The sequence below is a fragment of the Muntiacus reevesi genome, chromosome 3 (genome assembly GCF_963930625.1).
Source record: "Muntiacus reevesi chromosome 3, mMunRee1.1, whole genome shotgun sequence".
Taxonomy (NCBI): domain Eukaryota; kingdom Metazoa; phylum Chordata; class Mammalia; order Artiodactyla; family Cervidae; genus Muntiacus; species Muntiacus reevesi.
The window spans coordinates 30,094,205-30,120,269 of record NC_089251.1 but is presented as its reverse complement, the minus strand read 5'-3'; the positions used below and the strand labels follow the sequence as shown (position 1 = coordinate 30,120,269).

Here is a 26,065-nt window from a genome sequence, read left to right as displayed (position 1 = left end):
ATACTTCTCATCTGCATTTGGCTTGGGAGTGCCAACACTGAGACAGAGATGGTGGGAGCTCCCAGCAGCTGGAGGCGAGAAGGGAACCCAGGGGGAGGTCTCTGTGTTGGGGCTGACCCTGAGGATCTCTTGAGCACTCCTTCCTACCTCCTCCTCCTCCTGGGTCGTGGGCCTCTGTTTCATACCAGGCTGCAGGGGACTGAGTGAGGATTCTGATCCTCAAAAAGGTGTGCATGGGGGCAGGAACTCAGGAATGGGTGGGAGGGCCCAGGAGAACCAATGGTGATCATTAAGCTTGCAAGTCATGACCATTCCAACCTGTGCCTCTCCCCCTCACCAGCAAACCCCTGGAGTGGCACCCCACTGGACCCCACCCCTGAACTGAAGACTTTTCAATAACTGATTGGAATCCCCCTCTTGTCTGGCAAACTCTTTGCTCATCACTGTAGTTTCAACAAACAAGCATTGGTGAGGACTCTATGCCATTCACTGAGTTTGTTTTTGGAGGTGCAAAGGCCAGTATGACCCAGTCTCTGGCCTCCAGGTGTACACAGTTTCATGGCAGGGAGAGGATCCATCACATCAAAGGACTCTTCCCAAAAAAGAGTCTAGTGTGGGGTGGTGGGGATGTGGGAGAGGAGGCTCCCCAGAGTGGATGATGTGTGAACCTGCTGTGGAAAGGATTGCTGACTTCTCCAGGCCTAAGGTGAAGGAAAAGGAGGCCATTCAAAGCACACACAGAGGCACTGGAGTCTGAGAGAGCATGGTGGTGCATTTGGAGGGACCTATCTCAGTAAGGACCTACGTTAGTAAAGTAACGCTCAAAATTCTCCAAGCCAGGCTTAAACAATATGTGAACCATGAACTTCCAGATGTTCAAGCTGGTTTTAGAAAAGGCAGAGGAACCAGAGATCAAATTGCCAACACCTGCTGGATCATCAAAAAAGCAAAAGAGTTCCAGGAAAACATCTTTTTCTGCTTTATTGACTATACCAAACCCTTTGACTGTGTGGATCACAACAAACTGTGGAAAATTCTGAAAGAGATGGGAATACCAGACCACCTGACCTGCCTCTTAAGAAACCTATATGCAGGTCAGGAAGCAATGGTTAGAACTGGACATGGAACAACAGACTGGTTCCAAATAGGAAAAGGAGTACGTCAAGGCTGTATATTGTCACCCTGCTTATTTACCTTATATGCAGATTACATCATGAGAAATGCTGGACTGGAAGAAGCACAAGCTGGAATCAAGATTGCCAGGAGAAATATCAATAACCTCAGATATGCAGATGATACCACTCTTATGGCAGAAAATGAAGAGGAACTAAAAAGCCTCTTGATGAAAGTGAAAGAGGAGAGTGAAAACGTTGGCTTAAAGCTCAACATTCAGAAAACTAAGATCATGGCATCTGGTCCCATCACTTCATGGGAAATAGATGGGGAAACAGTGGAAGCAGAGTCAGACTTTATTTTTGGGGGCTCCAAAATCACTGCTGATGGTGATTGCAGCCATGAAATTAAAAGACGCTTACTCCTTGGAAGGAAAGTTATGACCAACAACATAGATAGCATATTACAAAGCAGAGACATTACTTTGCCAACAAAGGTCTGTCTAGTCAAGGCTATGGTTTTTCCAGTGGTCATGTATGGATGTGAGAGTTGGACTGTGAAGAAAACTGAGTGCCGAAAAATTGATGCTTTTGAACTGTGGTGTTGGAGAAGCCTCTTGAGAGTCCCTTGGACTGCAAGGAGATCCAACCAGTCCATCCTAAAGGAGATCAGTCCTGTTCATTGGAAGGACTGATGCTGAAGCTGAGACTCCAATACTTTGGCCACCTGATGCGAAGAGTTGACTCATTGGAAAAGACTCTGATGCTGGGAGGGATTGGGGGCAGGAGGAGAAGGGGATGACAGAGGATGAGATGGCTGGACGGCATCACCGACTAGATGGACATGAGTTTGAGTAAACACTGGGAGTTGGTCATGGACAGGGAGGCCTGGCATGCTGCGATTCATGGGGTCACAAAGAGTGGGACATGACTGAGTAACTGAACTGAACTGAACTGATGGAGCTTATTGGGACTCCCCCGGTGCCTCAGCAGTAAAGAATCCACCTGCAATGCAGGACATGTGAGTTCGATCCCTGGGTTGGGAAGATCCCCTGGAGGAGGGCATGGCAACCCACTCTAGTATTCTTGCCCAGAAAATCCCATGGGCAGAGGAGCCTGACGGGCTACAGTCTATATGTGTCTAACAGAGTCCGACACGAGTGAAGTGACTCAGCACACACATGGAATTTATTCTTGTTGGATGCAGAAGGCTTCCCTTGAGGGGTTGGGTAGTAGACAGGGAGAAATGAGACTGGAGAGGTCAGCTGGGTTCTGGCCTCTGCTGACCTCAGGCTTGGTTTGCTAAGGGCTGTGTAGTGCTTCCTGCAGAGCGGATGAGGGCACTCATGAGAAGTTTAATTTTTTAAATTTTAAAAAATTTTATTAAAAATTTTTATTTGGGCCACATTGCTTGGCATGTGGGATCTTAGTTCTCAGACGAGGGATGGCCCTGCATCTCTTGTGGTAGAAACGTGGAGTCCCAACCGCTGGATCACTAGGGAATTCCCTCATGGGGGTTTTAAACAGAGAAACCACAGGACCAAACATAATTACTAGGAGGACCAGCAGGCTGCAGGGATGGGAATGGATTTGGAAGGAGGAGACTGAAGGCAGGGAACCCTCTCAGGAGACGACTGCGGTCATCCTGGTGAGATCAGAGGGCCTGGAACGAAGAGAGAGAACTTGGCCCTTGTAAGAGGAGGCAGCCATGGCAGCACTATGTAGCCACATGAAGGCAAAAGGTGTGGGAGGACCCAGTTTCTGCCATGGTTAGTGGGCAGAACTGTAGTAAGGAACCCAAGAAGATGGGTAAGTCTGGGGGTTTATGAATGAGAGGAGCTTGGGAGACACTGGCTGGAGGGGTCCTGTAGACAATCAAAGGCAGAGGTCTGGGTTGGAGGCAGATCTGGGGGTTGTTGTAGATGGTGGTGGTCACTATTGCAGCTGTCTAACTTGTCTTCCTTCCTCTGAAAAGGAATCTTGCTCCATCTCTGCCTGGTGGGTCAGAGGACCACCTTATCCTGGCCCAGTGACTGGGGCCGGCATGAAGAGCCATCTCTGCATCCTGTGTGCACTTGATGCCGTGGGTCCAGTCCCCGCCCCAACCCTCCTTCCCTTGTGCCTCTTCTTGCTCCATGTGCAACAGGGTGGCCCTGTCATCTGTCACTCAGCTGCCTCAGCTCTTGCTGGGCTCCCGTCTCCCTGCCCCATTTTCCCATCCGTGCTTTCTGGGTGGACTCTGAGCTCTCCTAAGAGCCACCTATGTGTCTGCACTAACTGTGGGGGGGCTCCTAGCACTTTAGAACCCAAGCAGTCCCACTCAAAGCAGGGATCCCAAATTCATTCCCATCCCTGCAGCCTGCTGGTCTTCCTAGAAATGTTTGCTCCTGTGGTTTCTCTGTTTAAAACCCGCATGAAGGAATTCCCTAGTCAGCTGGAGATTCCCGGGGCTGTGCTTGACCTTCTGTATCTAAGGGGCTCTCCTGGGGATCCTGCTCTACCCTTCTGCTCTGGACTCTGGCTCTCATTTTTTCCAAGGGACTTGCCTTCCCTCCTGACAGGCAAGCAGTGGTTTCCCGTCTCCAACCTGGTTTCCATTCAGTCCAGATGCTCCCTCCCCTCTCAACTGCCAGAGCCGGGGTGGGGCTTCTCCTGCTGCATTTGAGGGAGCCCAGGGCACCTAACTCAGGCACACCCTTCTCTCTGCAGGGCCCTGGTGATGCCCGCTTGACCCTGCAGACTCTTGGTTGGCTTGGGTCTCCTGCAGGTGCAATGCCAGCCCTCGAGGATCCTCTAGTGCCTGATTTCTCTTCTTTCACCCCCCTTCACCCGTCTGCACCGTGTGAGCTGGTCTGGCCTCCCTCTGCAAGCCCACCGGCTCTCATGTGCTCCCACTGCTGGTTAGAACAGGCGGCCCCAACTCCCTGCTCCAGACACCCTCCCTCACCAAGAGGGAGAGGGGTGCAAGCTGGGGCAGGTGGGGTGGGCCCTACCTGCGCGCGGGACACAGGATCCTTCTTGATCCACTTGATGACGGTCTCGTATACTAGCTCCTCGGCCTTGGTGTTGAGGCTGTCATTGGAGATGTAGGCGATGAAGTCGTCCTTGGAGATACTGAGGATCTCTTCCTGGGCTGCCACCTCGGGGAAGATCTGCAGCGCGAAGGCCTTGGCCATGTGGTAGAGCTCGCTGCACTGCATGGCCTCGGCCATGGCCAGCACCCCCAGGCAGTTGCTGGCTGTCAGCTGCTTCTCTGGGGGCAAGAACACAGGACAGTACCAATGACTGCAAGGGAGGGGTCCCCGCCCCTTCTCATCGCCTGTCTCTCTGGACCCCTGTCTGAGCCCATGTCCTTGTCACCTGCCTTCAGCATCCAGAGTCCCCATGAGCACATTTCCTGTGTCCCTGGAACTTCACACCCACTTTCTGGGTTTTTCTCTGCCCCGTCTCAAATTGACTTCCCTGAGGCCTCCCTCGGCAGAAGGATTGAGCCTGAGGTATGGGGTGTCAGCACCAGGCTTAGAGCTTCCTCACTGCCGGGGCACAAAGGAGGCCTGGGCTGGGGGCAGGGATCACACTGAGGCTTAGGGTGTCTTCCGTAACTGTGACAGACAAGTCGGGGGTCACAGACTTCTACTTCAGTGTCATGACAGCAGGAACACCCCTCATAAGCCCACCCACCATCTCCCACAGGGACTCAGCCTCACCCAACCTGATCTCCAGACCTGGGGTCAGTCTGGCCAGGGTTCCTGAGATCTAACTAATGGTGATTCTAATCTAGACATGGCTGGGTTCTAGGGGGCCCTTCACCTTTGTGGACTTAACTCTAGAGTCATAGTTCCTGACTCTTCTAGATGGTGCATTGCCCCAAAGTCACATCTTAGGCCCCTGGCCATCCCCTGACCTGCCCCCACCCCCATCTCTCTCACTCCACCCCCAGGCCACTTCTGGAGACTCTCATCTCTGCCCTTCTCGCTCCCTGCTCTCACCCAAACTGAGCAGCTCCAAAGTGTAAAGTGAGCAAGTTCTCTGGGTTGAGGCCTTGATGGAAGCAACTTGGTTTAGTGTTTAGACAACAAGGCTGTGAAGCCAGGGCCTGGGGCTCCCATGAACAGACCATTCACACAGGCCTCTTAACCCATTTGTTCTCACAAGACTGCCTGGGGGCCCAGTGTGGCATCTCTGGCCCCCGGGGGAGCAAGGCAGAGAACCCCTCTGTCCACCTCTGCCCACAGTTATCTGAATGATCATCTTAAATCTGCTGGGAAATCCAGCTGCAGCCCCAGATGACCTGGCACGGCCCTCCCCACTCAGTCCTTGAATGTTTTCTTCATTGGTGCTGCTCCCCGCGGCTCACCAAGAAAGGACACGCAGACTTTGCAGAAGGTGTGGAACTGGAACTTGCTGGCCGCCTCCAGCAGGGTCTTGGCATTGGCCGAGTCGATGACCAGGGAGCCCGTGTACACAAACTCCAGCAGCAGCTCCAGGACGTCGGCCTGCAGGTTGGACAGGACCAGTTCCAGCTTCTCCCGGCCGCATTGGCTGCCGTCTTGCACCGACCTAGGCACAGAGACCAGGGTGTCCTTACCTGCCGGCCTGTGGCCACGGCGCCGCCTCCTCACAGGGCTGGGTCTCCCTGCACACCTCGCTCACAGCCCTTCATTTTAGGACTCAAGGGACACGGCCAATGACACACCTGAACCTAGCGACCTGACACGGGATCTGAAAGAGAAGAGTCTGACCAGAGACGCCCAGAAGAACAGAAAACCCTGCTTATCACTACTCGGCATGTCCATGCAAAAAAAAGATGCAAATCAAAAAGCATGAGCTGTGGATGGGGACGAGGACTAGGACTGGCCTCAAAGGGAAACAATACGGTTCGGCTCTGCTGCTGGCCCTGGCGTCTCTGCCAATCACGGCCAGCAGGTCCGGGGCCCCGGGGGCCTGGTCTGCCTCAGATGGGAGAGTCTCCAGAGTGACTGAGGCTCCCGACCGGCCGTGCTCACAGCCGACCCTTTGATCACTCCAAAGACTGAGGGCCCCAAGCCACCCCGGAACCCCGACTCCAACCCCTCCTCTTTCCCCAAAAGCATATTGTTTCCTTTTAGGCATGGAAAGGAAGCCCTTCATGACATTGCTTTGAAACTGAGGACGAGACGAGATAGACGGACAGAATGGTTAGAGCCGGGAGGAGGGGAAGGGAACAACCAAGGACTTCCGCCACAGACAGCCAGCAGCCATGACCTAGGACCTGGCCCGGGGCGGGGCCCTCCTGCCACATGGAACACGGGGTCAGAGGTCAGAGTGGCCTGCGTGTAGAGTGTGCATCGGGCTTGTGAACTGGGGGGAGCAGGGGAGGGACACAAATATATAAATATGTTTATATCTGGTGTCTACAGAAATACAAAACCATTGCAAAGGCTCCTAAGGCTTGGCAGCCGCGCCCTAAAGCTGGACCTGGAAGGAAACAGATAAGATGAAGCAAAAATAACACCAATCGAGAAGTGACCAGGAGGAGAAACACCCAGAATGTTAAGAGTCAGGAGGCAGGGTTATCAGAGGTGGATCGGCTTGGCACCCGGTCTTGGCTGCTCTGACCTGTCCTGGTTCCCACACTGAGCCTGGTCCTGCCTGGGGCTGCGTTCAGCCACGTGACTGGGAAATGATTGCTGCATTCTGCTTGTCCCTCACCCCACCCTGAGGAGGCCAGGGGCCCAGACTCTTGTGACTGGCCCCTTAGGTGCCCCTGTGGTTGGCCGTGGGGGTGTGGAGGTGTCAGGCAAGCAGGCAGCCTGGCCCCAGAGAGGCTGACTCCTGTGTGAGCTGGGCATAAGGGGACCTGGGTGCCCCAGCTCTGCCACCCACAGCCAGGCAGCCTTGGCCTCTATGGCCCTCAGGCTCCTCTTCTGCAAAACAAGAAGACTGGCCTGGATGAGGTCTAGAGGCCTGTGGAGCATTTCTGTGACAGAGGCTGGAAAATGCCTTCCCAAGAGACTCTACTCTACATGACAGAACCTGAAATGCCACCATTAGCACCACGTTCTCTCTGGTTAGGCACTGGCCTCGCAGGGCCTTTGCAACACAAACATGACCCGGGGGGGAACAGGTGAAGCTGTGAGTCTGCATCCAGGCCCCTCCTCCCAGGGTACCACGCTGGTCCCCCTCCAAAATGGATCATCCAGCCAGGGGCCTGAAGCATCTATTCTGCCACAAGTCCTGGGCAGGCCCAGAAACCTGAGTGGGAAGGTGTAGGCTAGACAGAGCATCTGAGCAGAGCTCCTTCAAAGCCCGTAGACACACACAGTTTGTGTGAGTGTTTAAGTGTCTTAACACACCTAGTCTTCAGCTGTCAGGATGGATTTCCATGCTTGGGTGACTTTGTTAAGTATAAAAATGGTTTATTATAGAATCACTTGAAACCACAGACATTCTGAACACCCCAGGCCTCAGGAGCCAACTGGTCAACCTCTTACTCTACTCTGCTTTCATTCCTACCTCCACTCTCTGGCCCCCTCCACCCCCAACACCACCCTTCATGCTCTGGGGAGGTGACACTGGGCCCCAGCCAGGGCAGGGCTCATGAGGCCAAAGTAGGGCCACTGCCCTTCTCCTGAGGCTCCCAGCCCCCGCTACCTCCCCCTATCTGACCAGCTCTCCTGTCTGCCTGCAAACTCTCAGCACAAAATCAGAGAGGAGCTGAGGTGAGACTTTAGGATGTACACATGCACACACACGCATGCACACACGTGCACTGAAATGCATGTGACACGTGACTCTGAGGACCATGGAGTCACCCTGTGGGGAGGGGTGCTGGGCAGATGGGAGGCCAGTGGAACCCACGGCCCCAAGTGATGGGTCTGGTGGGACCTGTGTGGTTAAACTTGTGGGGAGATGCTTGTCTCGCCCAGAGTCTGAGCCAAGGAAAGGGTCCTGGGACACGGTGCTGCCTCATGGCCAAGGAGCCAAGGGTTGCCCAGGGGGGCACAGGGGGATGTCGAGCACGGCAGGTGCTGTCCAAGGACTGGTGCTCCTGTGATGCTCAGCTGGGGCTCTGTTCCCCCACATCCTGCACTCCCCCGCCATGGGGGCCACCTCTGGAGGAGAGTCGGCCACTGAGCAAAGGATCTGTGGGGAGTGGCTGGAGGTCCCTGGGGCCAGATGCCAGACACTGTGAGCTGGACAACCATTCCCCCTGGCCACAGAGGAGCACGTGGGGGTGTCATGGAGACTTTTTTGGTGGTGGAGTTCAAGATCTGGATGAGGCGAGGCCCCTGTCAGTGAGGCCTCCTGCAGCTCCCTTGCACAGCAGGTTCGTAGTCCACACCGGTGCTCCTGGGCGGCCCAGGCAGCCATGGGGGCAGAGGGAGGCCAGTGGTCACTCTCCTTCCCTGACCATCAGACTATCTTGGGACAGGACCTCTGTGCTCCGTTGGCCTCTTCCCTCTGAGCAAGGACCCCCTGGGAGGCATTACCCTTGAAGGGTGGCCCTGATCACCAGTGGGGAGCTGTGTCCTCCCTAGATGACCATTCTGTCCCTGTCCTAAGCTGGCTCGTGGGTTCTGAGCATCCCATTCTCCTCGGCCCCACGGAGTATCTGGGGAGCTGCTGGACAATTGGGGTCACGACATGACCTTGGAGAGAGGGGCAGCAGGGCAGGAATGACAGCCTTGGCAGGGTGGGGCTGAGGGCCTGACCCTGGGGGCAGCAGCATGGGAGTGAGGGGCAGGCTGGAGCTGTCCAGGGCACGCAGGGCCCACAGGTTCTCTCAGAAGACTAAAACTTCCTGGGGTCACCTTCTCCCAATCAGGGGTATGTCCCCAGGGTATGGGACACAGGTTCTACTTGGCAGATCTGGCAGATGTGCTGGGAATGGTTTACCTCAAATATTAGGATTTTTGTGACCCCACCATTAGCAATTCACTCGTGCAGGATAAGAACCGCACTCTTCAGAATTTAGGACAGAATCTCATCCACCTCCACACACCTCAGAGATCAGATGCATTCATTCTGCAAGCTGGATCTGGAGCTGTTGGGGCAGTGGGGAGTGGGGGTAAACATGGAGTAGGGATGGCTGTGGATGGCACCCTGCTCTGCTCAGGAGGGTGACCCCACCCAGGACTCGGGATGTGTGATTCTCTCTCTCTCTGCTCTTCTAGTCACGCTGCTCTGTTCTCCCAGGAAAGGGTGGGCCCGCCACCCACAAATGCCTACCTTCTCAGGGAAGGAGGGGGAAAGGCACATGGCTAGACTACTTCGTTAACTCTGCTGGGCTCCCCTACATGCCAGGTCTGTGCCACTCAATTGCAGAGATCCTTTTAGCTGGAGAGGGGGCTGGAGTGAGAAGCCAGCATCTACACATGGGGCTTGTGAAAATCAACCCGCACAAAATTTGTCCATCTGTTTTCATTTACTACGAAAAGAGGATAGAGTTCTAATGTGCTGGTGGCTCCAGCAGGCTTAGTGAGAGGAGAGAGAAGGTAGAATGCCAGGTCTCTGTCTCATTTGGTGAGACGTGGGGTAACGCTCCTTGGGGGCTAGGTGTTGTCTCCCACACTTGTGGCAGGGAGGCAGGGCCCTTGCTGTCTCTAAAGAAGAACAGACCGGTCCCCTCTGAAGAACAGCCCACCGGTCCAGTGAGTGGAGCCAGAGCCCCTACTGGCACCAACGGTCCCCCAGAGCTCCTTGACTCCTGGGGGACAAGTGAAGGGACTTCTTCATGAAAGGCAGACCTCAGTCCTGCTCACTGGGGTTGAGAAGTGACTCTTGACTCAGAAGGCTGCCTCCCCAGGACCCCACTAGGTCTTGTTCAGTCGCCAAGTCATGTCCGACTCTTTGCGACCCCATGGACTGCAGGATACCAAGCTTCCCTGTGCCTCACCATCTCCCGGAGTTTGACCAAGCTTATGTCTAGGTCTAGTCTGCTCAAAACATCCTCCTTCCTTCCTGACACCTGGGGCTCAGCCCACTGTCCTCCTCTCCACTCAGTCCTGCTGGTGTTCGCCCTCCAGCCTGGGTGCAGGTGGGGCCTGGTTGTTACGCAGCACTAGGCTTCATGTTATCCAAAGACAGGGCTGCAGCTCCTTTCCCTGCCGGACTTTCACCTGATTGTCACGGGGACTCAGAATGGGCACAGAAGGATGATGTGACAGCCCTGCCATCTCATCAGGGGCTTTGTGCTGAAATTCCCCATGGCCTCGTGTGCTCTTCTCCCAGCCTCTCTGAGCCTCCTCCAGCCCTCATTCCAGTGGACACAGCCCCTGCTGGGTACTGGGGAGAGGGCTTGTCTCATGGGGGCAGGGGTTATGTCTTTTCTTGGGGGGATTCTGTGGCCAGTTTATATACGTGCACACACACACACACACACACACACACACACACACACACACAAGGTCTGTGTCCCCTTTTCTTGCATACTTCTACACTGTCAACCCTGAGATTTTACTTCCCCCTTCCTTACAAACTTTGTGCAGGAGTAGAAAGGACAGTTTTGTTCTTCCCTGGGTCAGCAAATGGGTGATAGAAAGAGCATGAGGGCCTCAGTTCGAATCCCAGATCTATTGGTGACTTAGAATTCCCTTGCCTCAATCCCTTCATCTGTAGAATGGGGGCACCTGCTCGTCAGGTTCAGTGGGGGTGGGGTTTGCAGGGTGACATTAAACATCTCGGCAGGTCTCCCTGTGGGCTGGGTCTCGCCCTCGTCAGAAGAAGAAGACTAGAGTTTGAAACTAAATAGAGGAAGATGAAGAGCAAAAGGCTACTGCAGCCTCAGCAAAGGTATAAACCCAGGTGAAGGAAGAACAGATGGATCCAGCCTGGAGGCTGGAGAATGGGGCTCTGGGCTGGGGGCTGCTAGGGGGTTGCTGACGGGCCTCTAAGCTGAAGAGGCTGGTCCAGAAAACACTCTGATACCTGGCTTTCTCACTCCTGGTCCGATTGTCATCTTTACGAAATGCAAGCCTGAATATGACACCCCTAGGTTTAGAACAAAGCCCTGTGAGCTGGCTCCCGCCTTCCGCGCTGCCTCGTCCCTTCCCTCTTCGCCTTGCACTTGGTGTTGCAGGGATACCCGCTCACCTGTGCTGCCATCACCCTCTACTGTCCTGAGGCCCCAAGCTTGTCTGCCTGGCCAATTCTTCTCTGGGTTCAAAACCCAGGCCAGATGCCACCCTTATCCCAGGGGCCGTCTCCAAACTCCCCTCTCTTGTAGAGTCAGGCACTTGGCCTGGGAGCCACCAAGCCTCCTCTGCTGTTTTCGTCCTGCACTCCCAGTCACACTTTATAGTTTCTTCCTTCCCAGACCGTGGGCTCCCCGAGGGCCAGCGTCCATCTCATCTAGCGGTTCCCTGTACCCAGGAGGGGCTCCTGCTTGCTTGCTGGGTGAAGAGTAGGGAATGACTGGGCTCCCCATGTCTGGTCTGTGGCTTCAGGTGAGGGCGTCGTACTGGGGTTGGGGCTGATGCTGGGACGTGTCCTCATGGGTCCAGAGTGAGGACTGCATCACCTGCGCCAGGCTAAAGGCCGGGAGGAGGCCAGCCAGAGCCCCCAGGCCTGGGGGTCCCAGACAACAGAAGGAGGGCCCCTGCCCCTGACAGGGCTTACCTAGGCCCTGGGGAAGGGCAGACCAGGGTGCCATGGCCCACAGATGGTCCCCACGCCTCTGCCTGTGTTAGTGCAGCTGCCTGAGAGGAAGGACCCTGCGTGGGGTTTGGCAGGCAGGGCCCTGCTCTCCTGTCGGGTCATTCTGTCTACCGCACACTAAGTCTCAGGGTCACAGACTCGAGGAGAGAGACGTGACATGGCAATGGCGGATGCTCCCTGACCACTAAGAATGTGAAATACTTGAGGAGTTTACACGCCTGGGAAGGAAATCATCTTCCTATAGAGTCTGCTTTCCTCCCCATGGAGGTGTCTCCTGGCCTCTGTGGGCAGAAATAGTGACATGTGCCCACGGTTAGGACGAGAGAAGTAAAATTTTAAATGCCTGCAAATTAACAATGTGAATTTTTTTTTTTCTTGGCTGATTCTTGCCTCTTGCAGGATCTTAGTTCCCCCACCAGGAGTTGAACCTGGATCCCCTTAGTAAGAGTGCCAAGTCCTAACCACTAGAAAGTGAAGGTGTTTGTTGCTCAGTCGTGTTTGACTTGATTAGTTGTGTTCGACTCTTTGCGACTCCTTGGACTATAGCCTCTGCCCATGGAATTCTCCAGGCAAGAATACTGGAGTAGGTTGCCATTCCTTTCTCCAGGGGATCTTCCCGACCCAGGGATCGAAGAACCGAGGTCTCCCGCTTTACAGGCAGATTCTTTACCACCTGAGCCAGATGACCTTGGAATTTTCTGGCATTGTGATTTTGAACTGCAGGGGCATCTCTGGGCTCTGCTGTGGCCTCCTCTCCTGCTGAGCGACCCTCGTGTATGCTGAAGACCCAGCCCTGTCTCCCCAGACCTCAGACCTCTGACTGCCTACCAGTCATCTCTACTTGGGTATCTTCAGGCTGCTGAAACTCAACAGGCCAAACATTCACTGCATCACCTCCCCCAGCTCACCCCTGACCTTGGTCTGTGGACCTGCCTGTCTGTGCTTGCACTTGGGAAGCCCTTCCCATTCCCTCACCGTCACCCTGTGAGAGCAGGAAGGAAACCTGAACATTATTTGAACCAACCTCCTGTTTTACAGATGAGAAAATCCCGAGGCCCAAGGGAGAGGATGTGACATGACTGGGGTCATAGGACAGAGTCAGAGGTAGAACCCAGGTCTCTCGGCTCCCAGCTCCTCTCAGCCCCTGAACCCAGGCTTTCTGGTTAGGGTCACTGAGGTCTATCCTGCAATTCTCCCATCTGAGGGTGGGCATCTCTGCTCCACTTACCCTGACGGGCTCCACACCCTCAGACCAAGCCCAGGGCCCTGGCCTAGAGGCCAGGGCCTGCCATGCCGTCCCACCCTAGCTCACACTTCTCTTTGGGAGGGCCATCTCCTCATCCCCACTGCTCATGACTTTCTCTGTCCTCAACTTGTTATTCCAGGCAACCCATCCTTTGCCTGAAACATTTTAAAACATTGTAGAACATTCTTTGCATTCCAGAACATTCCAAGCAACCTGTCCTTTGCCTGGAATGTTCTTCCTCCTTTTTGGTCTGTCCAAGAAGCCTTCACTACTTTGGATTCCCACCTAGCTGTGTCTCTTCTCTGTCGTGTGCGAGCTTCTGGCTTTACATGTATGGTCTCTGACAATAGTCAAAGAGCTCCTGCGCTCCCCTTGCCCACATCTTTCTAGACCAGGGCTGGGCCGTCGCTCAGTACCAAGCTGCCCCTGTATCCTGCCCCCTTTGTGCTCTCCAGCGATCTGGAGCGGGGACCAAGGCCGAGGATGCTGGTTCTGCAATCCAACGGCCAGGTGCCGGTCACTGTCAGTTGAGAATTTGCCAAGGGTGGCAGCACAAAGACCTCCTCTGGCCCGAAGAAGCCACTGGCCGTGCCCCTTCACCCCAGAGCTCGTGCCCCGACCCCTGTGCTCGGTCAGAGAGAACCCAAGCACTGGGGGCGGGAGAGCCGAGCTACCCATGGGACTGGAAGTCACAAAGAGCCTGCCCGTTCCTGCATGGTTGGGGCCAGCGCGGCTGCGCGGGGCTCGCACGCCGGGCAGCTCAGCTCGAAGTGAAAGGACACAACAGATTGGAAAGGAGATGCCGGCCAGTATGCCATCCTGGAACAAAACACAGTCACTCTGGGGTTAGTTGGCAAGTCCAAACACAGCAGTGGGAAGCAAGCAGAGGTCTGTCCTCACACTCTGAGCACAGTCCCGGCTCAGCGTCCGCCCCGGAGAGGCTGCAAGGCAAAATGAGCAGCGGCATTAATCTGCTGATGGGTGAGAGAAACAGGAGCGTTACCCTGGGCTGGCCCCCTCGTCTGCTATCCCTCACTAAGGCGCTAGAAGGTGGCCCCTGACTTCTTTGCAAGGGTATGAAGCAGACAAAGTAAAAAAAAAAAAAAAAAAAAAATCAACATAATGGAAAAAAAAAAATTAAAAAAGATGCTCATGCACCATTAAGACTCATTCAGGTAGAAATAGCCGGGGCAGAGGGTAGGAGGGGAGGGGAGCAAAGGCTGAGAGAGACCGTGTTTAGGACACACCTGGTCTGTGCTCAGAAGGGCTGGCTTAGGATCAGTGTACAAGTATCGAGACATGCAGTGTGAATGAGGCTTTGGCTACAAGTCAGTTCTCCCTGACTTGGGCTGTTGGACAAGCGGCCCCGCGGGTGCCCCGTGCTCCTCAGTGGGGGGCGGTCTGGTCGATGTGCTGTCTTGGCATTAAGTTCGCTATCGACAGCAGCGGTAACGGTGCTGGGGACCTGTGCTGGCCCCATGGGGGCGGTGTGCAGTGGTCCCTTAGAGTGGAGTCTGCAGTCCTCCTACCCTCAGGGAGGGCTTGTGAGCCACTGAGAATGCAGGATCCTCGAGGGTGGGGTGGAATGTCGCCTACTGCTGGCAGAGGCCCCCCACCCCAGGGACCAGCAAAGCTGTGTGAGGTGGGGTGGGGACAGTGGCTGCTCTGAGGCTGTGTGTGAGGGGGCACTGGGAGGAGGAGGGGGAGGAGAGATGGCTACTGGCTCTGTGACAGGGAGTCACGCTTCAGGAACCTGTAAGAGAGGGGAGGAGAAAAGCGACACAAAAGCGTCCTACAAAGGAACAGACCCGACCACAGCTGGAAGGAAGGCAAACCTTTGAATCAGGTCCTTGAAATACAAGCTGCAGGAAGCTAGAACATTTTGGTGGACTTCAAACTCTCTGCCTTCAACAACAATTTTCAGGTCTGTAAACGCTTTCGCTCTGCGCTGCTGGTTCAATTCCTTCAACATTTCTGCAGAACAGAGAAGACAGACAGGGCCAGGTTCCCATTAAGAGTTTTTTTTTTTTAATTAAAAATTTTTTTTTCAAGAAGTAGAGAAATAGGAAAATACTTGATACTGTTTCTTGGCAAGACTGGCTCAAACACTGACAGTCAAAAGAAGTCACAAACAATGTGTAAACAAGCAGCAACTGGGAGGGGTTACGTAACCAAAGGAATAACGACTTTCAAAAGCAAAAAAAAAAAAAAAAAAAAAAAATCACAAAACAACAACAAAAAACCCCAGAAACTAAAAAAACCAAACCCAGAATTGAAAGGTTGGGAGAAAAGATTCCCATACCGACAATTGGAAACACAGAGAATACATCATCATAGACAACTAAAAACTGGAATTTAACTACAGAACAAGTTCTCCAAATGCCAATGAGTGCCGATGTATCTGATACCAAGTAAAGCATGGCATTGTGATGTAAGATGGGCTGGATATGGTTCAAAGGAATAAAAACCACAAAACCTGCAAAGACAGCATCCCTTACGTTAGATCCTCATAGCCATGGCTAGGGCGAGCTTCTTGGGGAGGGGCTCCCAAGAAAGGAGGGGTGGAGTGGGGGCCTGATGAGCAACTCCCTTTCACACTTTGGGACTGAAGTGGGGGTTCAGGGGTGAGGGTGGGGAAGCAAGCCAGGGGCAAGGATAGTCTATACCTCCTCCCACTTCCTGAGTCATCCTCTTAGGACCCCCTCCCCTCACCTGGGTCTTCAGCACAGGAGAGCCTGGCTTGCAGCCCCAGGCGGTTCCAAGAAGTGGCCTTCCAGCCTGCACATACCTACCTTTGCCTGGTGTCTTGGCCATCTGGGGCCGGCACAGAGAGTGCCCCAGGTGCTTGGTCTCCGAACGTGGGCATGTCAGAGACTTCTCCCAGACCCACTTCAAGGCTCAGAGGAGGGAAGGAGGAGAGCCTGACAACTATCCTGCTTAGTTTATATAAACACTCTCACTTGCAAATTTAAAACCTTCAGAGGAGCAACACTCCCACCAGCCTTGCCCGGCCTGCCTGCCCCCCGACCCGACCTCCTCCTGGATAGAGCCTACCTTTAGCTTTCCTGGTAGCTGGACATCAGAGGTTCAGATTCTCGCGCTAGAATGACCTAGACTATTCAGCAGCTGAATGGGAGAGGGTGGTCTGCAGGACTGAGTCCCATGCTCTAAGTCCCCCACTGGAACCTCGAGCCCCCTGGGTGGGTCTTTGCAGCACCATGGGTGGTGTTCTGGAATTACTCTCCAGTGGGCCCTGCTCCAGTCTGACCACTTATCTCTGTCCTCCTGGGCCATCATCAACTGCCTGCCAAGATACCTGCCGAGCCCAGCTCCACCTCTGACACTTATGTCTGAGGCCAAGGCCCTGTGCTTCCTGAGCCTCTCTTTCTGTGTCTGTAAAATGGGGATGGAGGCTCTCTCTGTTCTATTCCCAGAACTTGGTGAAGATCAGATGCTCACAATCAGGGATGGGCAAGAGCTTGTGGGCTTTGAGGTCAGCCAGACCCTTCAAGAGAACACACTGGGATCTCACGGGGTGGGTACCAAGGTGCTCGGGCAATGCCAAATCACTGTCCCTCACCAAACCAGCATCACGCTGAGCTGGGGTCACCGCAGGGCACCTACAGGAGTGTGTGTGTGTTGGGGGAGGGAGTTCATTTGCTGGGGACTCTAACGGCTCCCATGGGTGTGCTCCAACCTGGAGCAAGGGAGACCAGCAGGGCGCAAAGCCCCAGGTGGAGGGCAAGGAGGACACCATGGGGTGGATACAGGGGACAGATACAAGGACTGGGGGAGAGACAGAGATGTGATGGGAGGGCAGGAGGGGGTTAGCTCTCAAAACCTTGTGAGTGAGCTTAATGCTCTGGGCAAAAGGAAGCCAGCAGGGGTTCTGTGCAGGGGGGTGGCCAGGGTGGATTCCAGCGGTATTGGCAGAGGCAGGGTGCAGGGCAGGTTCCCGCTTCTGGGGGGACCTTGGGAAGGGAGAGGGTGATGAATTCAGCTGTGGGGCTAAGGTTAGGGCCATGGGACCCCTGGGAAGAGTTGGCAGTGGGGACCTGAAGCACACGGCCTCCTGGGGTGGACCCGACTCAGGGAGAGCCTGCAGGGTTGGGCTGGGTTAAGGCTGAACTACTGTGTTCACATCGCACATCAGCTCCACAAAGGAGCCCCAGCTGAATTCATTCCCAAACTGTGAGCCAGATGGATGATGTTACCTTTTGGAGTGAAATCCCATGAGGAGATGGGGGGTGGAGTGGGGGAAGAAAGAGCTCTGGGCTGGAATTTCCGGTTCTTGTTCCAGCTTTGCCACTAATTGGCTGGGTAATCCTTGACAAGTTGCTCCAGCTTTTGGCACTCAGTTCCCCCAAGCACCATGGGCACGAGCTCTGGTGGCCCCAGTGGTCACTGCATTGAGAGACGGATACAGCCCCAGACACCTGCTAAGTTAACCGTGCTCAGGCAACAGGGAGAATGCAGGGCTAGCTGCACAGAACGCCATGCCTTCTGGGTCCAAAGCATTCTGACTGTTTTGGAAAATTTTCCTTCAAACCAAGTTCCCAGGGATTATTCCATCTGCAGCCTGGGCCCCAGCAGTGATGCCTGCTCCCCAGGGTGGATCTGGGAGGTGCTTGGAGAGCCAGGTCCTTGGAACTGTGGGTGCTTCCTACCCTCGCTTTGCGGAAATCTGGTTTTAATAGTTGGGCAAGATTACTCAGTTTCAGAAGAAATTTTCAATTTATGAAAGGGCTCACCAGGGGAGTCCTTCTCACAGCAGGGCCCCGAGTGCATTGGAAGTATTGATCAGTAGGTACGTGCTTACTGCTGCTGGCTGAGTGCCCGGCTGGAGAGCAGGCATCTGGGGACATGGTGACTGAGGATCCATGGGAGGAAGCCAGCATGGGCTCTGGGCACAGGCTGCCCCCCTGCCTACCCTGTCTTGGTAAAGGAAACCCCTTCATGTCTGAGGGGCTTGGAGGACCTGTGAGTTCCTGGGGAAGCCTTCAGACCAGCCACACGGTGCCCAGCTTGGGTGGTCTGCAGGTCTCAGGGCAGAGCCTGGCAGGGGGGATATCTTCAAATTGGATTCTGACCACAAGCAGAATAGGCCTTGACTTGTGAAGGAGGACAGGCCTTGACCTCAAAGTTCAAGGCTGGGGGGAAATTGTTTCCTGGTCTTCCTGACTTTGAGTGGGGACCCTACACCCTTGCCTTGACCACCCGGGTGGCTCCCCTGTGCCCTCCACCTTGCTCCTCCTTGGGAAACTCCCTCAGCTCAGACCACCCGGAAGAAAGCACCCGCCCACCCATTCACTAGGCTTCTCCCTGACGCCTCCCTTCCCCTCCCACCCAGTCTTGCCTCTTTTACCACTCTGCACTGATTCACTTCTGGTCCCTTTCACATCAGCGCCCTATCGGAGCTGCCATCCTCTCTTACCTGAGTCCCTGCAACAGCCTCCAAGTCTGTCTGTTCTTTTCTGACCTGTTCCCCCTCCAAGTTCCCTCCACACAGCAACCTGATGATCAGCCTCTGCTTAAGTAAAATTTTCATGGCTCAGCTGTGGGAGTCATCTGTGATGTCTCCCTGCCCCACATCCAGCTCCTCCCCTCCCCGTGAGCCCTTCACTCCCCACCAAAGCCTCACCCCAGGCAGGTCCCCCTCCATCCATCACTCCTCTCTTTGCCTCTCTGCTCAGGTCTTTCTTCCTCCCTGCTTCTTTGGGCTAATCATCATTTCATCTTGCAATACCAGTTAAGGTATTATTTTTGTCCCAGGTCTCATTGCCTCTTTCCCCTATTCCCTCCAGATTTCTTGGCCCTCCACTGTCCTTGGCATCCTGTGCTTACTTCTTTATAGCACACTATGTGTTGTAATTATTTATTTATATGGATGTCTCCGGCACAGGATTGTATCTTATCTTCAACCCTTAGCACACAGCCTGACATATGTATACAGCCAGTGTGCTAGATTGCAAAAATTCTTTGCAGCCCCTTCCATCAAAGGGTAGAGTTATTTGCCCCACCCTTTGAATCTTGACTGGACTTGTGACTTGTTTCAGACCTGAAAACTTAGTTGAAAGGACACTCTGTGAGGGTGAGCCACAGCTTCAAGGGGCTTTGCTTGCTTTTGCTTATTTTTTTGGGAATTTATACCACCACCACCATTCGATCACTGCTGGGCTACTTCTGTTGGAGGATGAGAGAACACGTGCAGCAGAGTTGAGCCCTCGGAGATGAGCCATTTAGACCAGACAGCCCCTGCCAAGATCAGCTGAGTCTGACCCAGGACGCCTGAGCCCAACCCAGACAGTGCTGTGCTTATTGCGCTTAGTCGCTCAGTCATGTCTGGCTCTTTGCGACTCCATGGACTGCAGCCTGCCAGGCTCCTCTGTCTATGGGGATTCTCCAGGCAAGAATACCGGAGTGGGTTGCCCTGCCCTCCTCCAGGGGATCTTCCCAACCCAGGGATCAAAGCCTGGTCTCCTGCATTGCAGGTGAATTCTTTACTGGTTGAGCCACCAGGGAAGTGGTTGTTATTTTAAGCCACTAAATCTTAGAACTATTTCTTATGCAGCAACACCTAACTGATATCGAAGGCATGAATAGATGATGAACTCAAATGCTCTGAGAACTTCCTTTGTGTCTGTTTCTCCTTTGCTGGTTCAGTTTGAAGTTCATTCTTTCCACTGTTGTTGTAAAATTACCATCCTGACCATTTTTAAGTTCAGCCGTGTTAAATACATTTTATTACTCTACATTATACATTTAACTGTTATATATTATACATTTTACTGCTGTGCAAGCTTCATCTTGCTAAACTGAAATTCTGTACCCCTTAAACAACAACTTCCTGTTCTCCTCTTTCCACTTCTTTCTGTCTCTATAAACTTGACTATTCTAGGTATCTCATATAAATGGAATCGTGCAGTGTCTGTCTTTGTGACTGACTTATTTCACTTAGCACAGTGTCCTCAGGGCTCATCCATGTTGTGGCATGTGTGCAAATGTCCTTCCTTTCTATGGGAAGAATAGATAGGCTTCTTTTCTTCCTTAAAAAAATTTTTTTTTTGACTGTGCCTCTTGGCTTGTGGGATCTTAGTTCCCTAACCAGGTACTGAATCATTGTATGTACTGACCACCTTTTGCTTATCCATTCATCTGTCAATGGACACCTGGGTTGCTTCTTTCTTTGAACTGCTGTGAAAAGTACTGCTGTGAGGCTAATTCTTTTTTTTTTGTAAACCAAGCATTTATTTATTTTTAAACTTTAAAAAAATTAATTAATTTAAGCTACCTAGTCACAGACATCTCTAAATTCCTTGTCTCAAACTTTATTTAACTTGATTAGGGTAATCCAGCTTTATGAATCCAGCAGCCAGTGGCATCAGAAAGAAAGGAGACTGCAGACCCTCGGAAAGGTCTGCCTGGGGCTGGAGGCTTTGCTTGTTTGTGTGTGTGTGTGTGTGTGTTTAATGGAGGGAGCTTTATTATTTATTTATTTTATTTATTTGTCACACTGCATGACTTGTAGGATCTTAGCTCCTTGACCAAGGATTGAACTCAGGCCCTCAGCAGTGAGAGCTTGGAGTCCTAGCCACTGGATCACCAGGGAATTCCTTGGATGCTTTGCTTAGAGGAGAGTGAAGCCACAAGCAGAACCAAGACTGGAGATGGAGTTGCAGCCAAACTTCTGCATATTTTTTACCAAACGACACAAGTTATTTGTCAGACTAATGGGCTCGTTCCAGCTGGACTGGAAGGGCTGTCTGAGGTGGTAATAAAGAGGAAGAGATGTCAAATATTAAAAGGCAATGAATTTCAGTGGTTTTGCAGCAGAGAAGTCCATTAACTCAGAGCCCCAAGAAAGATTGTGCGACCAAATAATTTTTTTCAGAGCTCAAGTAAGAACCCAGCTAGGTGATAAACGCACCTGATTCCATTGGTCTTTATGACACATATTTGATAAAGGATCTGAAACAATTATAAACTCAGAGCAGTTGTGAAATATACTGAGAAAGCCCAGCAAAGGCTGTGTCACACACACCCAGCAGATAATTTGTTCTGGAGCAGGGGCCCGAGGAATGTCGACACCGTGGGGACAAATGGTGGCTTTACACAAACACAGCCTCCTGCTGCTTCTTTCACAGGCAGTCAGGGAGTGGCTGGGCTGCCAAGCGGGACACTGCTCTTTCACTTCCTCCCTCCTCCACCGTCACATATGCACATCTCTGCCTTCTCCTTTTACAAAGAAGAACTGGGCTCAGAATCAGTCTTGAGAGCCAGCTGGGCTCCAGCTTCCTGGTAAGATGGAATAAAACCCGAGGGCTGCACGCCCAGCCTGAGTCGGAAGGATAGGCCTTCTCCTGGGAAATCACACCGCCTTAGCCCCACCATCCCGAGGACAAACCCTCCCAGGAAACGGGGTTCTCTAGAGAAGGCTTCCTGCCTGACTCAGTGTTTTAGTCAGGTTGTCTGGTTGCCCTAATGGAAATTCCTGCCACTTGCCTGAAAGGGAACAAAAGCCCTAAGAGCAGTCACCACCTCTCAGCAGCCTGCCTTTTCCAAGTTGTCCAACCCTGGGTGACAGACCTATTTCTCAAGCAGTGACATCTGGCACCCAAGGTCCTTTCTGTCCCTAGAGCCCCTGCCCCAGGGCTGTGCACCACTGGGCATTGGTGAAGAATTTACTGGGCAGAATGAAGATAACCTTCCAGTTGGAACATCCTCATGGTCTCCAAGAAGATATAAAAATCATCAAAATTTTTCTCCTTAAAATTTCTGGAAGCCCTCCTAAAGCTGACAGGGACATCCCCTTCTCTTCCTCTGTCTCTTAGATTCGAGGACTGACCAGAGGCAGCTGCCAGCCTGGCTGTGGGGGAAGCATGACTGGGAGACTTAGGTCAAGCCACAGAATCACCACGACTGCCCTGTGACTTTGAGGAAGGGCTCTTTCCTCATCTAGAGACCCACCTAGGCAAGGAATGCCTTATCCCTCATTGCTAAACTCCTCCCAGTGACTCCCAGAGCCTTCTAGGACCTGTTCTTAGTCTTTGTTTATAGCTTCACTCTCTTTTATTTATGTCCCCACATTTATGTCCCCTCAACTCTCTCTCTGAGTTCATGCCCACTATGTCCTGTTCCTTCACTTTGGTTGTTTCTTTCTGCCCCTTTGGCCAAGTATCCCCCAAAACTTGTTTTCTCAAGGTCTCATCCATCCCTTAAGCCTCAGCTTAAATTCCACTCCTTAAGAATTCTAACCCAGTTACCTGATCACAGACCTTTCCAGTGGTCCCATGAGACTTTGTTGGTGACTCAATTGCAGTAGAGATTCCTGGCTGCCTAATTCCAGAGGAATGTCTACCTGTCTGCCTCCTTTCTAGGGTGTGATCTTCCAGAGGGCTTGTTTCTCTGCAGCCCCAATACCCCCTGAACACCTGACACCATGTTTTGCATGAAAAATTCCTTTCTGATTGGAATTCAGGGTGTGTTACAGACCAGATGCAGACACGTTCTGGGTGGTAAGAATAGCTTCCCCAAAACATGATCCAAAAGTACCATTTGAAATGTCACACTTCTGTGGAATCAAAAGGAAAGAATGTGAAAATCGAGCCCCTTCTAACTTCAGGAGACACTAGGGTTAATAATAATGGTGATGACCCCACACTTTGTATGGCATCTCTGGCTGCTCAAGCATGACTGCATTCACTAGGTCCTCCTCAGGGAAGGGTTTATGTCTTCTGTCAGCTCCTATAGTTCTGAAGAGCCTTTTAAAGGCCCTCCTGGGAAAGACTGACTAGCCCACCAGCACTATTGAGAACAGGTGCAGCCTGGAACCCTCAGGCAACTCTTCAGAACAGGAGGTTTCACACACAGTGGCCAGAGAGAGGACGTCCTCTCAATATTCCAGAGTCCCAGCTGCCTGGATGGAAAGATCTGCCCCCATGTGGGCCAATAACTTCACTAACTGCTCTGGCCTGTGACCTGGGGATAAGAGTCAATGGATGGAAAGATCTGCCCCCATGTGGGCCAATAACTTCACTAACTGCTCTGGCCTGTGACCTGGGGGTAAGAGTCAAAGGGAATGGCATTTTGTTTGGGGAGGGATGAAGGAGGGCGGGGTGGGGAGCAGAGTGTTAAAATCCCAGCACCAGCTTGAGGAGCCTTGCCAGGATGCTGCAGAAGTGGGGGCAGAGATTTGGCTGAGCAGGGAAGGTCACTGGGCAAACCCTGAGGCTGCAGGTTGGAGGAAGATGCCTGGTTAGGTCGACACTGGCAGCTGTTAGTCCTTCCTGCCCTGCTAAAGAAGGTTATACCTGGCTCCTTCCCCTGCTTCGAGGAAGCTAAGGGTGCGATGGGAATACTCTGAGCAGGAGAGGATGAAAAGGTCATGGAAGAAGGGAGGAGCCAGAGAGATCTTGGACAGAGGCCAGGGCTTAGGAGAGTTGGGTGAGAAATGAGGTCAAGAGCAGAGTGCAGAGAGTTTGGTCAGGAGCTGGAGTGGGGAGGGCTGATATGCAGTGAATTAAGATCCAGGTGAGTCAAGTCAGGATGCTGAAAGTGGGGTTCCCAAGGGCCTGGTGGGAGCCCAAGGCAGATGATCTGGGAGCAGCGAGGGGTCAGGGGTTTTGGAGGGAAGGTGGCCCCCTCAAGGAGCAAGAACTTGGTTAGAATTCCCTTAGGGAGGTGGGCATTGGGAGGAGCCTTGGTCCTCAGGACTAGGGGAGGACAAGCCTGGGTCTGGCAGCAGGGACACAGTTGAAACAGCCTGGGGCAGGTGGGGGGCGAGCACTTTGCTCTCTCTATGCTCTCATAGTGCTCTGTGCCCCTGTGAACTGGGTTCTGCCTATAGTGCATTTAGAGATGGCTTCTTTTCCATCAGAGACTAGATTCCTAGAAGGTGGGGGTGGTTCTCAGCTACAGAAACTAGAGTCAAGAGGCCAGGACAGATAGTTGGGCCCAAGTGAGGGAACCAGGTTCAGCACCTTGGAGAGCTCCAAGTGCCCCCGGGGTCCTGGCAATAATGGGCAGGGCTTTAGATTAAGTTAGGGGCACCCTGGAGCAGGAGACAATTGAGAGAGGTCCACAATTGAGAGAGGCTGAGACATGGATGTCCCTTTGGGAGGCAGACTCCGGGAACTTCAGATACCTTGTGTCTGTTTGGCCCACTTAATTATCCATTAAACAGGCGTCGTTTGTCTCCTGTGGCTGGTCACTCGGTGGGGTCCTCAGGACACACGTGAATGCACATGTTTGCAGATCTGGGGAGCTCACTGTAACAGGGGACACACCTAATAACTGATGCTGGGTGAGAAGGTTTAGAGGGGCAAGCACTGGGCAGGGGGCACATGGGAGGGGGCTGACTCTGCTTCGTGGAGAGCAGAGAGGCTTCCATGGGGCTGGTGATGGTGAGGGAGCTGACCAGGTGGGCTGCGGGGGCAAGGCATGAACCACAGGGCTATGTATGTGTGTGTTTAAGTGTGTTAAGTATGTGGGCATGAACGTATGGTGTGTGTGAGCATATGATGTGTGTATGAGCATGCCTGTATGTGTACCAGCATATGTGTGTGTGTGAATGTGTATGTTTGAGTATGCAGTGTGAGAAGCAGGCTGTGAAAGAAACAAAGCCTCCACAGGTCTTTATCCCAGAGAAGTCTGGATGCCATGGGTGGGTTTTACGAGAGGGAATGAGAGAATCAGTCTTGTCTCCTACACTTAAAAAGGCTGCTCAGAATCAACCATGAAGGGTCTCGCCCCTCACCTTTGGGCCCACCTACTTCACACTGTGCCCTCCCCCATCACTCCTGGCCTTTTGCCCACCAGCAGCCTTTCCCTTCTTCTTGATAGCCACTCTGCTCTTCCAACACTTTCTGATGCCCTTCCCCTGAATTTCCCCAGGCACATAGTCAAACCAGCTGAAGCACATTTGTCAGGTACCTTCAAGGTGCAGGGCACTAGGCTGAGAGCCAGGGTCGGGGGTGGGAGCTGCAGTAGCTGAGTGGGCGAGGCAGTAGCTGAGCCAGACTATCCCCGTCTTGGGGGAGAGTGCGGCTCAGTGAGGACACCAGCCACCCATCGTGAGGAGCTGGAGAAGAGCTATATACACCCTCAGCCGTGATGCTGAAGGCTCACTGAGGATGGAGAGATGGGCAGCCCGGGGATGACCAGACAGAGCAGGGGGTGTTGGGTGATGGTTGGCTATGTCATTGTGGAGAACCAAAGACACACGAGGAGGGGTATTACTCTTAACCTACTAGCTCACAGTCTAACACACATTTACTGAGGATCTACTATGTTCCAGGCCCTGGACTATGAAGACGAAACTAGTTTCCATAGCCAAGGAGCTCACAGTCTGATGGGGGAGGGAGATGCTGCAGTGGACATACATCAGTTTGGTTGCTTGGCATCAGAACCTCCTTTCTACTGGGGAGAGCCCTGCGCTGGGTGAGGAACTGGACCTTGTCCTCGTGAGAGTGGAGTGGAGGTGGCTCCCTGGCAGCCGGCACGTTGCTATGAGTCCTGGGCTCAGCCGGCCCGCGGCTTGTGCCCTGGACTTGACGTTTCCAGCGAGGAGTGGAGAGCCAGCCAGCGATGACTATAGTCGTGGCGGTGACTGGGCTGGTGAGTCAGTGGCACTCGAGCACCGGGGGTAGGCGAGATGGTGCCAGTGCAGAGTTCCAAGCAGAGTGGCCTTTGGGGGATGGGACGACTGCTCAGCCTCAACATAATCCCTGCTCTGCTGAACTCCATCAGAGTTGCAGTCTGTGGCTGGCGCCCCAGGACCCCGGGTGGGACAGACATGAACGCACCTGTGTTACACTGTGGTGAACGCTCCTTCCGCTGAGCTCCCCGCAGTGTGTAGGGAGCATGGGGTGCCAGCGGGGAGGGGATTTGTCTGTGCAGAGGCCCGGAGCCCTGTTTTAGCACACGGCAGGGGCAGCTTGCAGTCGAGTAGTGCTGGGGCAGGGGTTGGGGAGAGGCAGGATGAAGGCTGGAGCGCAGCTACAGTTCCCGTGACAGGCTTGATAAACTGTGCTTAGAACCTGAAGACTGTGGGCCTGGGAGGGAAATTTCA

The 26,065-nt window shown here is 53.3% G+C and overlaps 1 protein-coding gene across 3 annotated transcripts in view; it reads right to left on the bottom strand.

The window, feature by feature from the left end:
- KLHL29 (kelch like family member 29) overlaps positions 1–26,065 on the bottom strand; it is a 327,657-nt gene that overhangs the window by 11,765 nt on the left and 289,827 nt on the right. For all 3 annotated transcript variants that reach the window (XM_065928633.1, XM_065928635.1, XM_065928632.1), the window contains 3 exons: positions 14,832–14,970; positions 5,470–5,672; positions 4,106–4,365 (listed from right to left, as the gene is read on the bottom strand). In XM_065928633.1, coding sequence (XP_065784705.1) covers positions 4,106–4,365; positions 5,470–5,672; positions 14,832–14,970 — 602 coding nt within the window. The remainder of the gene's footprint in view (positions 1–4,105; positions 4,366–5,469; positions 5,673–14,831; positions 14,971–26,065) is intronic.